This window comes from Phragmites australis, chromosome 12 (genome assembly GCF_958298935.1).
Source record: "Phragmites australis chromosome 12, lpPhrAust1.1, whole genome shotgun sequence".
In the NCBI taxonomy this organism is placed as follows: domain Eukaryota; kingdom Viridiplantae; phylum Streptophyta; class Magnoliopsida; order Poales; family Poaceae; genus Phragmites; species Phragmites australis.
Window position 1 is genome coordinate 9,789,849 of NC_084932.1, and position 16,918 is coordinate 9,806,766.

The following is a 16,918-nucleotide window of genomic DNA, read 5'->3' on the forward strand; positions in this document are numbered from 1 at the left end:
GTAGGCTCAAGATCTTACTGACACCTTTCCGCTTGTTTAATAGATATGGAATTAAAGATAGTTTGTTCGCAAAATTATGGATTTGGATACTCAATTCTTTATTGAAGGTAGATTTTTTTTTTATTGATGAGGTTTCTAAAGGCAAAGGGTTATCAATACCACCACCATGAAAGGATGCACGTGTGGCATGTAGGATAAAAATGACGATTAAATGGGTGAATATACGCTTCAATAATTTCTTACAAAATAGATGATCTTTTTTTATTTTTAATCACTCAACGCACTCAAAACTTGAATGGAAACAAAATACTCAGAGAAACAAAGCGACATGGAAAATTTCAAGGCAACATGACTTCACAGATAGAATATGAACCATAGGTTACATTCAAAATCATTTTATGTGTTTTTGTGCCCAAAAGCTCGTAACCTTGAAGATGAACGAAACAGAGACGAGATCACCGGGTAAGTAAACTCTTCAACATGATGGTATAAAGGCAAGGGAATTTAAGACTCCATCACATATACATATGTATGTGAATTTTATGCCTCTATCATCAAGAAAAATAACTTTCCAAATTGTTAAAATTTTAGCTAAAAAAACAAAAATCAACAATAAAACACCAAGAACTTGCAAACTTGCAAAGGAACCAATAGAAAGAAACTAGAATGAGGAGAATTTAAGCATATGCAAAAACTTAAACTTCATTACTCAAAGAGGTCAACCCTATTTTAAACGGATTACAAAAATTTATCTATCAAAACTCTCACCTATTACATAGGCTAAGCACTTATCTCTCTCCCCTCTAACACCCTAACACAAAGCTCTCATATAGATGGCACAAGGGGTGGGCTTCTCAACCAATCAAACCCCTCTATTTATAGCTAGGAAACTTGACCCCAAGTTTCTTTTACTGTTCCCAAAATACCCCTCTTTCGTAGTACATTCCTACTTATCACCAGGGGTATTTTGGTCTATTTTCTCCTCCATCCATCGGATGACCATGGTACCTTCACGACTTAGCTTCACCTCAACGTAAGCTTCACGATGATGCCACGTGCACTCTATCCTCCCGCGGTTTTATGGCCAAATCGGGAAACCAACTTGCACATTTCTTAAAGCGTGACTCACAGCAGCTTGATTTGACCTCAAGCAAGTCTTTCGATGTTGACGTGTGTCTTCTGTCTTACGATCTTGATCACCGGTAAGTCTTCCCCGCTCCCGATCCCTCAAGCCATCTTGTCACTTAAATCAGCATCCCCTTCGCTTGACTTTATCAACACGCCGCCTTCATTAATATTCATCTCTTGCCTTGCTTGACATCCACGTGTACCGATAGGATCATCCTTGACTACGCCTAGCCTCCTTGATCATCCAGTACCAAGCACCCCGCTTAGCCCCGATCACTCGCCGTTGACCGCTAAGTTGCATTCATCACTTGCACACCATGAGACCAGCAAACATGCATCTCTAGAACCATATAACATCATCACATGTTAGTCCAAATCAAAATCAAATTGATTTCTTCTGATAGTCTATAGCACGAGTAGATGATTTCTCTTATTGTATGGATTTCTTCTATTATTTATTACCATAATTGTCCATGTGTCATCCAGGGCTGACCCTGGGCAGGGCGGGCGGGGCAACCACCCTAGGCCCATGAAATCCAGGGCCTTCCAACCACGTATGTATATATATTGGCCTGCCATACTACCTACCAATCCAGCCCAAGTTTGTATGCTGCATAACATGTTAGAAAGTAGCAACCAAGCACAAGTAAGTCTCCAAATATATAAATAGCTTAAGGCCTAATGTTACCTAGTAACCTAACCCAGCTAAACCATGGATGATGGATCGTTTCCTAACTAACGAAGCCTCATGCGCAAGCCTAATTGTGCGCGATAAGAGAAAATTGCTTCTAATTAGTTTTGTGGTACTATAGTCATGCCATCGTCAACCTCAATCAAACCGATCCCAATTCACAGCAATAGCAGCAATAACAATCTTCGCCCATTCCCCTCCCCTCCTTCGACCTCTCCATATCTCCGTCCAAAATGACGCGCCTGCATCAGCTCACCTGATCCTCCTTCTCCTGAAGCTCAAGATCGATCATCCAAAATTGACGAAGGCCTAATCCCCAGCTCGATCGCGGTAAGACATTGTTCGCTTGTTCCCCTCCCCTCTTCTCCTTCTGATCGCCAACAAGTATGGTTCCCATGCTCAATCAAATCAAGGGCTAATCCCCAACCAGATGATTTTGTTTATTTAATTCAATTCTTTTACAGCTTTGCACTAGTTGTCAACCGGTGATGACTATTTTTTAAAAAAAATTAGGACTATTTGCACCTGATTATCATTGTGTGATAATTTACATCTAGAAAGCATATATCTAGCAGTGGAAAAAGGAAAGAAAAAAAAGAAACGAGTTGATAGAGTCACATAAAGAGGACCTTGACAAAAAAAAATTAATATTCAGAATATTGTATTTGCAATTGATATATAAATATTTTGATGTTTATGTTCAGTAAGATATCTATTTTAGTTTCGCCTCGGATCTCCCAAATTTCATAACCGGCCCTGATGCCATCCAATAATTGAGTGTTACATAGACTACCTAAAGATAACAAATTGTATGACTTATGTATTATATTGTTTATAGATGACATAAAACTATACTACAGACTATAGGCATATGTATCGTTGTACGTGCCCTGGTGGACCTGAAATCGGTCACCGGGCCACCGGCTCCTATAGGCTAGGGGTGTGGTGAGGTGGTAGGGTGAGTTTTGAGTAATTTTAAAACTTCAAACGCATTTACCAGTCACCTTTTTCTAAAACTGTTTGTACCATATTGTCGTACATAGTTAGTGCAATAAAATAATATCCATGTTACATATATATTATTTATATTATACCTTTTAAAAAATAGTCTACAATTATAATGCACCGTTTCAATAAATAAAAAAACAAAATATCATGTTCGTCAAACCATTGAAATAGATTTCATCAATTGTTAAATATGTCTTTAAAATTGGTTAATAAGGTACTTATAATTTTTAAGTAGGATTTGTAAATTATTGAATCGCCTCTTCTGAATTGCTAAGTGCGTAAAAAAGAAAAAAACTATGAAACTGAAAATCTAAATCACATGATTAAATCACCAGCAGTATCCGGCCCACCAGGCCCGTTTCGAGCAGCAGAGAGCCCTCGTTGGCTTCTTCCGTTCGAACCCACTGCGCCGCCGCCACAACCCCCACCCTTCCCAGCTCCCAGCTCCCGCCTGGAGAAATTTCTCCTCCGATCTCCAAGTCATCTTGCGCGGTTCCTGGTGAGTTGGACTTCGCGTTCTGATTGATTTCTCGTTTGGTTTCGTTTCTTCGTTCCCATCTTTTTTCTTTTTCCTGCCAATGTTTCAGGAACAGCTCGGACGGAGGCGCGGCGATGGAGCACGGGTCGGTGACGGACTCGAGCGCGTCGACCTTCTCCATCATGGAGGAGGACCACACCCTCGCCAACTCCGCCAGATTCGTCCTCAACCAGGAGTAAGTGAAGTGAGGTTTCTTGGTTTTCTTTTCTTTCCCCCTCCCTTTTCATCTAGTTCCAAAGAATCGGTACCTATCCTTGCTGCCAGAGTGCGATTAGAGAGGCAAAAGAGCGTTCTTGGAGGCAATGGCCCTCTTTGTTTAAGACTACGGTTACAGTGGAGGGAAGGACGGTCAGTTATGGGTTGTTCGATTCAGTCGATTTTGACATGAACTTTCTTGCATAGAGCAATTGGACATCCAGTTCAGTGGGAGCTCCGAATAAAGTTCCAGCAACCAATTTGGATTTTGTTCGGTGATGTCTGGGTAACAGAAAAAAGGCGCAGCAGAGGGCAAGATGTTAGATGGCCAAGTATTAATCCTTTGCGACGACGGTGATCAGCCATTCCCTATGATTGATTACTATTTTGATGTCACTGTACATTCCGGGACACACAGAGAACTAGTCGATACTTGAACCCTGATCGTTTCAGCTCTATGTATAGCAATAGCAATATAGCATGTTATTTCTATCACAATTAGTTTTCAGAAGAGGGCACGGGCAGCTCAGTTGCTGCCAGAGTACTTAGCCATGACTGTGTAGTGTGTACCTCAGGCAAACAAGTGTCATCAGGTAAGGTACAATAGTTCGCAGTTAAAAAAAGTTTGTGGTGTAGGCATTTAATCGTCAATTTAGGAAAACCAGGGATGCTCTGAGGGCAATGCAACCTACAAACTATTATTCAGTTGGGGATGTATTTTGTGATGGTGTTTATTGAGTAGTCATTGATGACTTCACCATTTAGTACATTCCTCGGCTGCAAGAGGAATACTGCAATTGCTACCTCATCTGGTTCTGATCACCATAAACTAGAAACATAAAGTAAGTGTATATGATAGTGTTGTGGAAACAACCATCTTGTTCTGTTAATGTGGTTGTCACTAATCGTTTTATCATTAGTTTGTATTTGTATCAATTTAGATTATCAACTTATCACAAGTCACATTTAGTGTAATTCTGTTGTGTTACATAATAACTCACACACCCTTAAGTGTAGAGGACTGTGTGTCGATAAAGTTAGACTAAGGAATTAGTTTTTTTTCTCCCTTGCACATCACTGGCTCACCTGTTCAGCTTTTGGTGATTATTTCAGCATTGACATGCTAGGTCCCAAGTCAATGTTAAGGATCACTGGTTCAAGCTTCATATTTAGCAAATACAATACATCAATAACTTTCAAGTCAATTCTGAAGATGCATAATTACAAACCATACTGTTGCATTTCAATCATTTGTTGCATTACAGTTTATGATATCTGCAATAGGTCTTTCCTTTTACTTTCTTTGCAAGCTTAAGTCCTTGCAAAGACCATTTGACATTGTTAATAAAAATAATGTGTATGTTGGAATCAAGATTATTTATTCTTTATCTGTGGTCTTCTTTCTGTCCTTGCAGCCCAAGGGTGGCATTTTGTGGATATAGCATCCCTCATCCTGCTGACAATAAAGTTAACATAAGAGTTCAGACTACAGGTATTGTGATTTGTGAAGTGAAATATGATCCTTACAATCTGAATTTCCTTCGGTGGTCATCGTGAATGGGTCTTGATATGTTGTTCACTTTAACACTTAATGAATTTGCAAGAGTTAATAATTAGTATTGCTATGATGGCCATGATGCGCCAAGTCTTTAATCGTCTAGGACACTAAGATGTGTTTGGAGAACTTGTTAAATTTGCTTCTCTGGAATAGATCTGATGTATTGTTTCTTTCATGACGCTGGCTACTTCTAAGTAAACTATTACCATAACACTGATGTCCCTGTTCACGCATAACTCAAATAACAAAATGGTGTCTTCTCATTGCCACTAATTGATTCCTTAACGGTTTCATTACTTCTCTACTCCCTGAAAAAAGTTCTCACATTACTGACGCATCTTGCTTATGTTGGCAGGGGATCCAGCAAAGGATGTTCTAAAAGATGCTTTACAGGACCTGATGGTTATGTGCCAGCATGTCAGAGGGACCTTTGACAATGCAGTGACTGACTACAGAGCAAACAAACCAGCAGAACCAATGGACACTGATCAGAATTAGGAGTGAAATTTCTGGGCACCCCTCATCAGGATTCAGGACCAAGACTATGTGTAACCATATTATCATTGGAGGCAGATTTCTTGTCTTTTATGTCATTTTAGGCGATTTTCCTAAAATCTGGGATGCCACCGCAATCGCCTTGGCTTATGAAAGCTAGTGCTTTGCAGAAAGTCCGAAATCTTCATTTTTTAAGTCTGCTATAGTTAATCGCTTTATGCATTGGTTTCCTTTAGGCTAATGCCAAATTCTTGCAGTTTTATGCGCTAAACCTTCTCCAATGTGTATTATGGTGAATTCAGTTTCTGCAACGGGGTTTGGTTAAACACGCATTTTTGTAGCCGAGTCACAGATATTCCAACAGCGAACCTTCATCAAATGTATTTGCAGTTTTAGTGCTTATCTTAGCATGAATAAAGTATATTCCTATCTACCAATTGCCTTTTATTACTTGCTTATTGAGTACCAATAATACAACATACAGTTCTCAAGGATGTGGCACATTTTCAAAGCATCTTAGTAGATGCTGACTAGTGCTCCACATTCCATGATAGGGCAGACTAATCCAAAGATGGCTACGAAGAAAACAGCACATGAAACAAGATAGGAACAAATTAGAACCCTAGCATTCGAAATGGTACAGCGATGGAAGAAAAGCATCTAGCTACAAAGAAAACCCTAAACACCGCCGACTGGTCGAGCATCACAATGGACGCAAGCTGAGGATGACAGCCAGGTGCATATTCCGAAAGAATAAAGATCAGATGCCTTTCCGGTGTTATTCATGCAATTCCGGAATCGCGCACTTCTACTTTCTTGACGCAGATGACAGCCACACAGTGGTGCAAGCTGATACGGAACCCACAAGAAGAAATGGATGAAAAGACCTAAGTACGAAGAGACCCAGAGGCATCCCCCCGCGAGTTGGGGTCTTTGTGTTTCAGAGACAAGTTGGCAAACTGGGAATCAAGGTCTCTGCTGTTAGTATGACCATGAGCAGGAGCATGCTGCTGCTGCTGATACAGTGATCTGAGACGACCAATTTCCCGCTCAAACATCTCCTGTTGAACTGCAAAATTGAGAAAGTATGTTCAGACAATTTATTATTTCTTATCAGAATAAAAAATTAAGCTCGCACCCAGTATTTCAGCAAAGCAATGTACTGCTCCTGATGAACTGAAAATCATTGAATATAAGATATCTAGTTTGTGAGTAGATAGCGGTTCCTTAGTCACTTTTGAGAAATATAAGCTCCTTAGGTTTTTGTAAGCCAATTAAATTTCTATGATAGCACTCACTATTTGTATGTAAAGCGGATATAACAAGTTAACAACATATGGAAACATTATGAAATACCACTGACATGTTGATTATGTATTAAAATGGCCACATAACAAGATACATGGATATACAAAATAGTTACTCCTATTGTTATTAAGTATACACCGTGTGGCTTATGGCCTTAAGTTCAGTATGTATATTGGGCAATTGATAGGTCACACGGAACCTGTATACTTGCTTGTAGAATTTTAGCTGTTATTGGTTCCACTATGCTTCCCCAAATTGTACAATAAATTCTAGAGATCAGCAAGAGAACATGAGACTATTTGATTCCCTTGCACATCTTGGTTAAGGTTGGAAAAATAGCTTAACTAGGGTAGCCCAGTTTAGCTTGGCTAGGTACTAGGTAGTTCGGTTTTCTATCTTTTAATTACAGGTCCCTTAGATCTTTGAATTAATTAAACAAAGAGTGGTTTGTCAACTGTGTTCGCTGGAAGTTAGAAACCAAAATTCTCAGAATAGCTCGATCGAAAGTTCAACCATAGATGCATAGACATGAGACATCTTGCTGAGAAAACAATTCAATGCTAAACTATCACTTCGGAGTTGGGAGTGCTGTCTGCATGTCAGAGTTGTTCAGTTGAGAAGACATTGTTCGGAAAATTATTTATGCTCATGCTTAGTAGATGCTGAAAATTATTAAGAATTGGTGTTACATAATCACAACAGGTGCCACTGTCCAGTTAACTGAAAAAATGCATTTGAGTTAATGTCTCAAGAAACATGTGCACCTTGTCACATGATAATATCTCAGTAAAACTTAATTCGATTACTGAAATGATTTGGGTGGAAAGCAGAACTCTGAGATAAAATAAAAAAACAAATTACAAGGGAGAATACTTACGGCGTTTAATTAGTTGCTCCTGTGCTAAACTCTCCAGTCTTTGCTTCAAGGCTTTGTTTTCTAGGTCAAGCATAATATTCTGCTGGGTACGAAACTCCACTTCGGCAGACACTTCTATCCCTTCTGACTGCATAGTTCAAACATGAATATCTTTCTGTCACATAAAACACCAAATTTTAGAAGAGAAGTAAAAACGATTCATTGCAGTAAGCTCACCTGTAATGCCTGGACCTTTCTCTCAAGCTCTGCAATATACTGGAGCTTCCGGACACGGGACCTCTGAGCATATTGCCTGCAACCAATATGGCAAAGGAAACCTTAATGCATGAAAAAAAAATGCACGGACATTGTTATCTCAACATATGGATTTGACAAGATTGAATTGCATGATGTCCTAATTTAAATATTGAATTGTATGATTCTTAATTTAAATTGAACATCTCTAGATTATGATATCTTACTTTCAACCAATGTCAATAAGATTTGACAGATTTTGCTGGCATTATACTCTCTCCAATCATAAAAAAATGAGGTTTTGGACATGTTTCGGTTAAACTTTTAAAACTGACTAATAATAGCTTTCAAAATATTTAGTTTGGAAACCTTAAAACCATATGTATAGTTTTGTCTTGAAGAATGCTTTCATAATATCACAAATTTATAAACATATGCTAATAGATTATAGTGGTCAAAGCTATGCATTGGAGATCGAATCTTGTCCCAAACGTCATGTATTTGTGACTAGAGGGAGTAGCTGACAAGTGGAGACATCTGATTCCAAGACTTATCAAGTTGCAAACTGAAAAACTTTGACAAGCTGTTTCTCATTTATGTTACCACAGGTCAATTCTAAAATACTGCCAGTTCACCATGGATATACAGAAAACACAGATTCACAACATATGCACATTGCAGTCTGTAGGCCCACTCAATACCACTTGTTCATTAAGTTATAGCATATATATGGTCAGCCAAACAAATGAAATGAACATAAAATTCACATTATATATATGCATTGTGCAGCCATACAAAACAAACTCCAATGAAAACGCTGCTCACTTCCTCACAATGCAGGTTGTATTCTCAAGGTTAAGAGAAAAACATCAAATAGCAACAGCTGCACCATTCTTACCAAGCGCTCTAAAGAAATGTCTAATTAAGGGGTGATCCTATTGTATGTGTGCTTAAAGTTACAGTGAAAGCCTTGTTCTTTTCAGATTGCCATAAGTAATACTGTGCAAGTGTGAAACTATAAAATCCATAGCCAGATAACTCATGAAAGTGGTAGAACCAATACAACAGCAATCAAACTCACTGTTTAGCACGCTTGTTGTCCGCCTCTAATTGCACATGCTTGGGCGGCACACCCTCGTTTGCCCCAACCTTCTGATCATGCTCAGCCTCATCAGGAGCTCTCTTGTCCATGCCATGGTCATGATCCCTCAATGCATTCGGTGGCCCATGATGCCCACCAACCTTCTCTTTCGCCAGCATTGGTGGGCCACCGCCATGCCTGTAACCCACCAAGTTCGGCATGCCTTGCTCCCATGGCCGGCCCTGCGGCCTCCCAAACGAGCCTGGCTTAGCATAATACTCATGCACACCACCCCATGGCACAGACTGCCCTCCTCCTCCCCCAATCCCCTCAAAACCATTGGCATAGGCACCGGCACCAGCAGCTCCTCCGTCAAACAACGCGAACGAGTCGCTGGACGACCTGCGGTGCCCGGCCCGGCCGTGCTGCCGCACCGGCGTCTCAGGCTCGTCCAGCAGGTCCTCGAGCCACGAAGGCTGCTCCTCTATGAAGCTCTCGGACGACGTGCGCTGGTGGTGCCCATGCCCGTGCCCATGAGCATGCCGGTGGTGCGAGGAGCCCTGCGGCCGGGCGATCAGGACGTGGTCGGCGTACGGTGACGGCGCCGCCGCCGCCGTCGGGAAGGGGCTGCGCGGCGGCAGCAGCGCATGCTTCTGGAGCTTCGCGTTCGCCATCATCGTGCCGTGGACCAAACTGCGAGTAACACACAGCTCATCTCAAACTCAACGTCAAGATTTGAGCAAATTTAACGCCAAACTACCACGAGCTTCCATCCAATCCACGAAGGCGGATTTGAGCAAAATTTAACACTGAAGCACCTGTAGATCTCAGCAAGCACGCGTGGAAAAAATCGAATATTTACGGTTCGAATTCACGTCAAAGATTCGATTTCTCCAAGCGCAAGCATCAAATCGTACCGAGAAAACGGTCAAGATCCACCAAAGAACGAGCTGGAATATGCATATTGGACGAAGAAAAATAGCACGACAACCAAATCGAAATAGAACAGCACGCACTGGAGCGGATCCAGAACTGGAGCAAACCCGACCGAAATTCAGTGCGAGAAACAACCAAAACCCCAAGAAATATTTACCAATTCAGCCGCGATTCCTCCAATCACCCCTCCCGGTCAGCAGCAACCGAGAACCTGATACAAATCTCAAATTGTTCGGATTTTTCCGTGCAGGGTTCAAGAGGAGGGGAGGGTGAGGGGGAGAAGAATGGAGAGAAATCGTATATAGTGGTGGGAGGATGGAGAAAAATCAATAAATATTGCGTTTCTTTTTGCGGGGTGTTTGGGTAAATGTCGGAGGATCGTAAATTTTCGGCACATATGCACCGTTGGATTTTACGATCAGACGGTAGATGATGCTGTACGGACATTCTGTAGTGCGGGGTGGCTGGTGGCCCATACTAGTGGCGAGAGAAATGCTATGGATACTCAGGGGTGTGCACATGAGTAAAGAAAATAACATGATGTACAGGTGTACATGTAGACTTCAGTTGACATGTGAATTTTTTTAATGATACGGGCGTTATTTACAGGATATTTTACAATGATAGATGATTTGTTTACCTCGAATCTTTCTATTATGATGAATTCAGTTAACAACAATATCTTGTTGGAAGGCTGGAACACAATAACCTGCGTATTATGAGCTTACTTGACCCAAATCTACGTATCGTAGTTTATGAGACACGTTTACCATGAAGAAATTAGTGTACATTTGCGAGGGATCAAAGATATAGAACATGCTCACATTACGTTAAATAATTAATTTTAGTGTTTGTAGAACACTCAGGTGTCTTAGGAAAGCAAACACTTGAATTTCCCATCCATCAAATTTGAGATCAACGGCTCATATTTGATCTGACTTGGTAGTAGTAAGAATCGAGTGTTTTTTAGACTCTAGCACCTGGATTTTTATTCCCAGAAACACTACTTGAGTATTAAAAATGATTGTAACTATGAAAATCACAGTAGAAATGATTGTAACTATCTGGCATTGAGTATATTGTGTTTTTTAGCTTGTGTTCTTTGCACTAGCATTGGATATAATGTGTTTTCTAGCTAGTGTTCATTGATAGATATTTAAGAGCATCTCTAAACGATCTTCTAAATAGCTTCCTATAGCCAAATATAGGGATTTTGACTCCAAATTCATCTCCAACAGCCTTTATATCTCACTTTTTTTCCTTACTGAACCCAAAAACACCCATCTTGCTCTCTACTTCTAAGGAGTGCCTCCCACTCCCTATCAGCCCAACAGCCCCTAACCCCAAACCTTCCATCTCTCACCACCCTTGTGCGCCGTGAGCGACTACGCCGTGCTAATGGCCTACTTCACCTACGTTACCGCCGGTGTCCTCAAAAACGCCAAGAAGACTGACCCGGGTGCCATTCCGCGCAAAGAGCTCCTCCACAACCTCGTCTTCCTAGCCATCTTCAATGCCTACGACGGCTTTAAGATCTTCTTGCCGCACCTCGTCAAGTGGTTCGCCCGCGGAGGCATGAAGCTGCACGCTAGGCTAGCCAACGAGGTCCGCGTTGTGGTCCCTGCGGGCACAGACGAGTTTGTCACCCTCTCCGGCATGGAGAAGATGTCGCTGGTGAAGTCGGTTGTCTGGGAGGTGCTGTGCATGAACCCGCCTATGGAGTTCCAGTACAGTTGTGCCCGCCAGGACCTGGTCATGGAGAGCCATGATGCTATGTACGAGGTCAAGAAGGGAGAGATGTTGTTCTGGTACCCGCCGCTCGTGACACGCAATGAATGCATGATCAAGCGTGGCCACGAGTTTGTCTTTGACCGGTTTGCCGTCACCACCGAGGACGAGCGGCGGCGGCTTCTGGAGCACGTGGTCTGGTCTAACGGGCCAGAGACTGGCGCAGCCGCAGAGGGGAACAAGCAGTGCTCGACAAAGGACATGGTGGTGGCAATGGGGCGACTGATGATGCCTCTCCATAGCACGATGATGTCGATGACCACGGGTTGCTCTGTATGCTCGTGAAGAGGAAAGGGGGAGATGACGGGTGAGGTCCAACTATCGATGACACAGTAGATGACATATAGGGCGTGAAGAACTATCCAAATAGTATTCTAATTAATCATCAGGAAGATTATTTGCTTAATTACAACCTCAATAGTTAACAGAAATATCATCCTGGTAGTCTCGACACGTGTTTTGTACCCAAGATTAGAACACATGCCTTTCCAACATATAACATCACAACAAAGCTTAAAAAAGAGCAGGTAATTAACATTAGATTATAAGTTCTTAAATATTCAACCATTTATAACAATTTACATAAAAGATTAGATCAACTATGCAGCGGAAACAAAACTATAGACAACAAAAGAAGAGTGGAACCACATGCCTTTAGGCTCCATCCCAAAAGCTTCGTCACGTGAGAGTAATTGCCTACTCAGGCCCGCCACCAACATCGGCAACATTGGCGGGTGTGAAGTAGCAAAAAATGAGCTCCTCCTCACCAGAAGTACCTGAAAGAGCAGCATGAGTACGAAACTACTCGCAAGACTTAATTCATACAGGTTACATATAAATAGCCTGACTCTAAGGATTATGCATTAAGCTATTAGTAAGAAAAGGTAACATGGTTAAGTAGAACATATGCGACTGCATTCTAGACACATATATGTGAGCATCTAAACTTAACCGACAACCTGTCCAAACCTATAAAAATCTAAACATAAATGTAAACAGAACCAACTCCCAACATACCATATACAAACCACCACACACATTCGTGACGCTAGGACTGCTGCAGATGAACAGAAGTATGCTCATAATTAAGAGTGTGGTATTTCGAAATGTTTTTACACCCCACAGAGCGGTACAACTTTACCTACACTATTTGAGGATCATACGGCTTACATGATCACACAGGTCCATATAAGGGAATACTCATGTCAACCTTTCTCAATAAACCCCGACCGTTTGATCATGCGTTAATAGGTGCAGGGGTCATCTAGAACTACTCCCAGAGCAAACTGTATACCTCAACCGGCCTCTCATGCTCGACACTATCGACTTGCACGCCAAAAAGCCACAACTATAAAGGTAATTATCTTATCATTCCCATATGCGACATATAATAAGCACGGAAAGTGCGAAAACCAACTGCAACAATGATCAGTGCTTAAACGATGCAAACGGTCTACAACATCCGGGTTCCTCTCCTGACATACCCCGGGGAACTCCACATCGAGGTAGGAGAAACACCCCTAACACCGCCCACATCTCACCTCATTCTCACTACTCAACCAACTCAATATCATCATTGTATTTTGTGAACACTAATTAAGCCTTAAGCTCGCAAGCAATAATCACATCATTGCTTGTCTTATACCAATGACCTATGTATTGCTAAGCATATTAAGTCGATCTAGTAACTTAGACAACAATATTATTAACCAGGCTACAAAGATATGGTTAATCAAAAACTCAAGGTAGAGATCATACAACCAACATAGATTCTACCCGAATAAGGCTGACACTTGATTTAATACATGCAAATATACATAAGGTATAATATATCAATTTTAGACTCTATTCAATTTGAACAAGAGGGTGCAATATGCTTAGATGCTTGCTTTGCTGCTCTGGGGTTTGCTTGATACTTTCGGCACAACACTCGCAAAACTCTGGGAGGTTGGCGTTGCCTTCACTCGCTTGAATTGTCGGCGCAACGCTCTCTAAACGGAATAAGAATGCATTGCATAAATAATAAATGATGGATAAGTGTGTACATGATGCATGCTTGAATAATACTAAACGTCGTGTTTCAAAAACATTTGCAAAAGCTCACTAAGTGATTAGGGTTTCAAAGTTTGCAACCCTGGATAAGCTAACCTAAGTCCATCTAGCTTTTAGAGGCTGGCAGACAGACCGACATTGAATTGGCGGTCAGACCACCGGTGTGCAGAAGGTTTTGGCCTCTGGCGGTCAGACCAATGTTGTACTGGTGGTCAAACCGTTGACAACGGTCAGACTGTCCCTAGTGACAATGTAACCCCTGTATAGGGTTTTCAACTAGGATCCTCCGACCCTAACTAGCGGTCAGATCGGCCCTTTCAGCAGTCAGACCACCAGACCTTGCCGGCAGCGCCTTTGTGGGGTCTCCGACAAAACCTTCGATGATGAAGGTTACCAAAATGCTCTATGGAACTAGTGGAGTACTTCTAAAGTGATTTGAACAACATTCACCGAGCTAAACTCAAAATACCCTATGGATTGGATCTAGGCTAGGTTGAACTTAGGTCTAAACGACTTGACAGTCGAATCGAGCTCGAAAACAATGGGGAAACGGTAGAGGATGCCTCACCTTAGTGTATGGCAGCTTCCTAGCGGATCAATCCACTCCGGGGAAGCTCCAGTTTGAAGATCGGGCTCCGGGGTCACGTGCGGGCTTGAGGTTGGACGAGCATGCCTCCAACGAGGGAGAAGAGGGGGAAGACTTATGGAGGTTCCCACCATCGATCTCCGGTTGTCGTGGATGTCGAGGTTGAGTTCTCATTCTCTCTCTAAGATGGAGTGGGGAAGAGAGTGAGAGAGTGAGTGTGAGAGAGAGAGAGAGAGCAAGAGAGAGTAATCGATGCACTTAAGTCGAGCCTCTGCGCTCTGGCAGTCAGACAACCAATGCTCCCGGTTAGACCACAGTAAGTCCACGTGGCAAGCCCATATGGCTACACACCTGGCAATCAAACCACGGTGAGGCCCGATCAGACCGCGAGTGGGGGTTTCTTGCTGAAATCTTTCTAAGTCTCCCCTTTTTGCATACCTCACTAACTTCAAGGCACTTAGGATCTTTCTAACGAGCTCTAAACTATATCCATGTACTTTTAGAATATGTTTAACTCACTTCAATAGAAAAATGCGTATAACACATGCGATGATGATTGAGAATGCTTAATTACGTTATTAATTTTTCGAGATGTGACATAGGGAATTAGGTATTAGATGTCTGTTGGAGATAAAGGAGATTTAGGGAGGAAACCTTTTAGGCATGGCTGTCTATATGAAAATATAAGGAGTGAGTTTTAGAGAGTCTCTTAAAAATGCTCTAACATGGATATATTTGGACTTAGAAATGTTATGTGATGAGTAGATGGGGAAAACCTTCTTTGGATTTTCCCAAGATCTTTAGAATTTATTGATTTATTTCTTACAAGGGTATAACATGATAATTTGAAGTGGAATATACCAAAACACAAACAAAATGTTAGTATGCAATTACATTCCCATTCGACACAGTTTCAAGAGCGCACAATTTGATGTCAAGAAGAAAAAAAGAAAGAGACCACAATAAATATGTCGTTCGTTTTAGCTAGCAGGTACTTACAAACTACAATCTTTCAGCAATTACTATTGTTAGCATGATTCACCATAAGAATATGTATAAACCATATTTATGCTGTAGCTCCACTTCCACGTGGAATAAAAATGTAAGGATGAAGAATACATGAGCTTGAGCTTGCAAAGCTGTTGGTACATCTAATAAAAACAAATAAATGTGGCCTTCGCCGCCCATGTTGGGTAGCGGGGCAGAGTGAGCAACAGCACGACAGCTCAGGATCCAGCTGCGGCCACAACATGACCCGGTGGTGCTGTTTTTTTAATTCCACAACATAATAATATGTGTATCCTCCCTGATCTTGTTCTCTTTCCTAGAGACCATCTCATTGGGAGAAAGCCCAAAAAGAAGTTCATGTCAATAAAAGGGAGAACGCATAGCACTAGAAAATACCTACATGATTGATGATGAGCAAGGAATGCTGCAATTATTTGTTTACAATAAGTTAACAAACATAACCAACGAGGACTGAAGTTAGTAGAAGAAGAAAACTTTGTTTGTTCTAGTAAATAAAAATGCGAAACCACTTGTTTGCAGGTATTTGTCTTATATGAACCATCTGAAGTACTCCTACCTCAATATTTTTGCAAGACGTTGGCGATTATTAAAAGCATTTGTGGCAGCTTGATTTTGAAGTTTTCTTATAGAGAAATAATGTCCACAACAGTCCATCGTGGAACAGGTCCACATACATGCAGTCATGTATTGTTAGAGAATGGATATGTTACGCTAATATAAAATAAAATTTTCTCTATCGTGTTCAACCAAGAAATCATGTGAATAGAGGATCATAGATCGTTACCACAAGATACATAGATCAACAGAAGAAGAGTTGGAGTAGACCGATCTAACGTTGTGTACGTCAATGCAGAAAGAGGTAGCTCTTCGACCAGCTCTGCAACCACGAAGCGGAAGTAGTCGATCACGTCGACCACCTCACTGACCACAAAGATGAAGTAGTCGATCTCATCATAGTGTTCTTGTCGCCGATCAGCACGTAACAACGACAGCCACACCTCTACGGTATTCACACGTACAGGAATGAAACGTCGTGCGCCGGTGTATTAGCACCGTACCTGGTTAGGGTTTCATAGGGGGTTTATGAAGAGGTGGCAGGTAGAGTTTTGATAGTCGAATCTTTGTGTCTACGGCTTCTGCTTCCTCTTATATAAAGTATGTTAATGTATCTTTAATCACGTTAAAATCTATTATCACTCTAAATTCTAATTGAAATTTTAATCATATTAAATTCTACTTACAGATCTAATTTAAATATACTGTCATCTCTAAGACATATCACCAACGTGCATATGTAAGATACCCCCATATAGCAACCACTGTGGAAGGCCCTTTTCAAAACAGTTGGTTTAGAACACTTAAGTTTGGCGCCAAGTCTCGATCCAATGCGATTGCCAGGCCGCTTTCAGCCCAC

At 41.5% G+C, this 16,918-nt stretch overlaps 3 protein-coding genes across 4 annotated transcripts; 2 read left to right on the forward strand and 1 right to left on the reverse strand.

Moving 5' to 3' along the window:
- Window positions 1–3,196: 3,196 nt before the first annotated feature.
- LOC133886763 (uncharacterized) lies at window positions 3,197–5,787 on the forward strand. Of its 2 annotated transcripts, none has more exons than XM_062326580.1 (4): window positions 3,197–3,326; window positions 3,415–3,540; window positions 4,976–5,052; window positions 5,474–5,787. In XM_062326580.1, the coding sequence occupies exons 2-4, from the start codon at window positions 3,440–3,442 to the stop codon at window positions 5,614–5,616; spliced, it is 321 nt and encodes a 106-aa protein (XP_062182564.1). In that variant the 5' UTR covers window positions 3,197–3,326; window positions 3,415–3,439; the 3' UTR covers window positions 5,617–5,787. The 2 variants fall into 2 exon arrangements, with proteins under 2 accessions (XP_062182564.1, XP_062182565.1); XM_062326581.1 differs by having other exon boundaries at window positions 3,203–3,326; window positions 3,421–3,540.
- A 236-nt stretch (window positions 5,788–6,023) lies between these two features.
- LOC133886762 (uncharacterized protein At4g06598-like) lies at window positions 6,024–10,373 on the reverse strand. The gene is made up of 5 exons (XM_062326578.1): window positions 10,207–10,373; window positions 9,114–9,806; window positions 8,015–8,090; window positions 7,799–7,925; window positions 6,024–6,682 (listed from the first exon to the last, which is right to left on the reverse strand). The coding sequence occupies exons 2-5, from the start codon at window positions 9,788–9,790 to the stop codon at window positions 6,501–6,503; spliced, it is 1,062 nt and encodes a 353-aa protein (XP_062182562.1). The 5' UTR covers window positions 9,791–9,806; window positions 10,207–10,373; the 3' UTR covers window positions 6,024–6,500.
- Window positions 10,374–11,447: 1,074 nt separating this feature from the next.
- Window positions 11,448–12,122, forward strand: LOC133886319 (allene oxide synthase 3-like). The gene has a single exon (XM_062326063.1). It carries the CDS (start codon window positions 11,448–11,450, stop codon window positions 12,120–12,122), a length of 675 nt encoding a protein of 224 aa, XP_062182047.1.
- The last annotated feature ends 4,796 nt before the right edge of the window (window positions 12,123–16,918 follow it).

What these genes read in the sequence shown, in the direction of transcription:
- LOC133886763 (XM_062326580.1), top strand. Translation starts at nt 3,440, where the DNA reads ATGGAGCACGGGTCGGTGACGGACTCGAGCGCGTCGACCTTCTCCATC. An exon ending in AGATTCGTCCTCAACCAGGA is followed by an intron (nt 3,541 to 4,975) that starts GTAAGTGAAGTG and finishes CTGTCCTTGCAG; the next exon opens with CCCAAGGGTGGCATTTTGTG. An exon ending in CATAAGAGTTCAGACTACAG is followed by an intron (nt 5,053 to 5,473) that starts GTATTGTGATTT and finishes TTATGTTGGCAG; the next exon opens with GGGATCCAGCAAAGGATGTT.
- LOC133886762 (XM_062326578.1), bottom strand. Translation starts at nt 9,790, where the DNA reads ATGATGGCGAACGCGAAGCTCCAGAAGCATGCGCTGCTGCCGCCGCGC. An exon ending in GAAAGGTCCAGGCATTACAG is followed by an intron (nt 7,926 to 8,014) that starts GTGAGCTTACTG and finishes TGAACTATGCAG; the next exon opens with TCAGAAGGGATAGAAGTGTC. An exon ending in GGAGCAACTAATTAAACGCC is followed by an intron (nt 6,683 to 7,798) that starts GTAAGTATTCTC and finishes TCAATTTTGCAG; the next exon opens with TTCAACAGGAGATGTTTGAG.
- LOC133886319 (XM_062326063.1), top strand. Translation starts at nt 11,448, where the DNA reads ATGGCCTACTTCACCTACGTTACCGCCGGTGTCCTCAAAAACGCCAAG.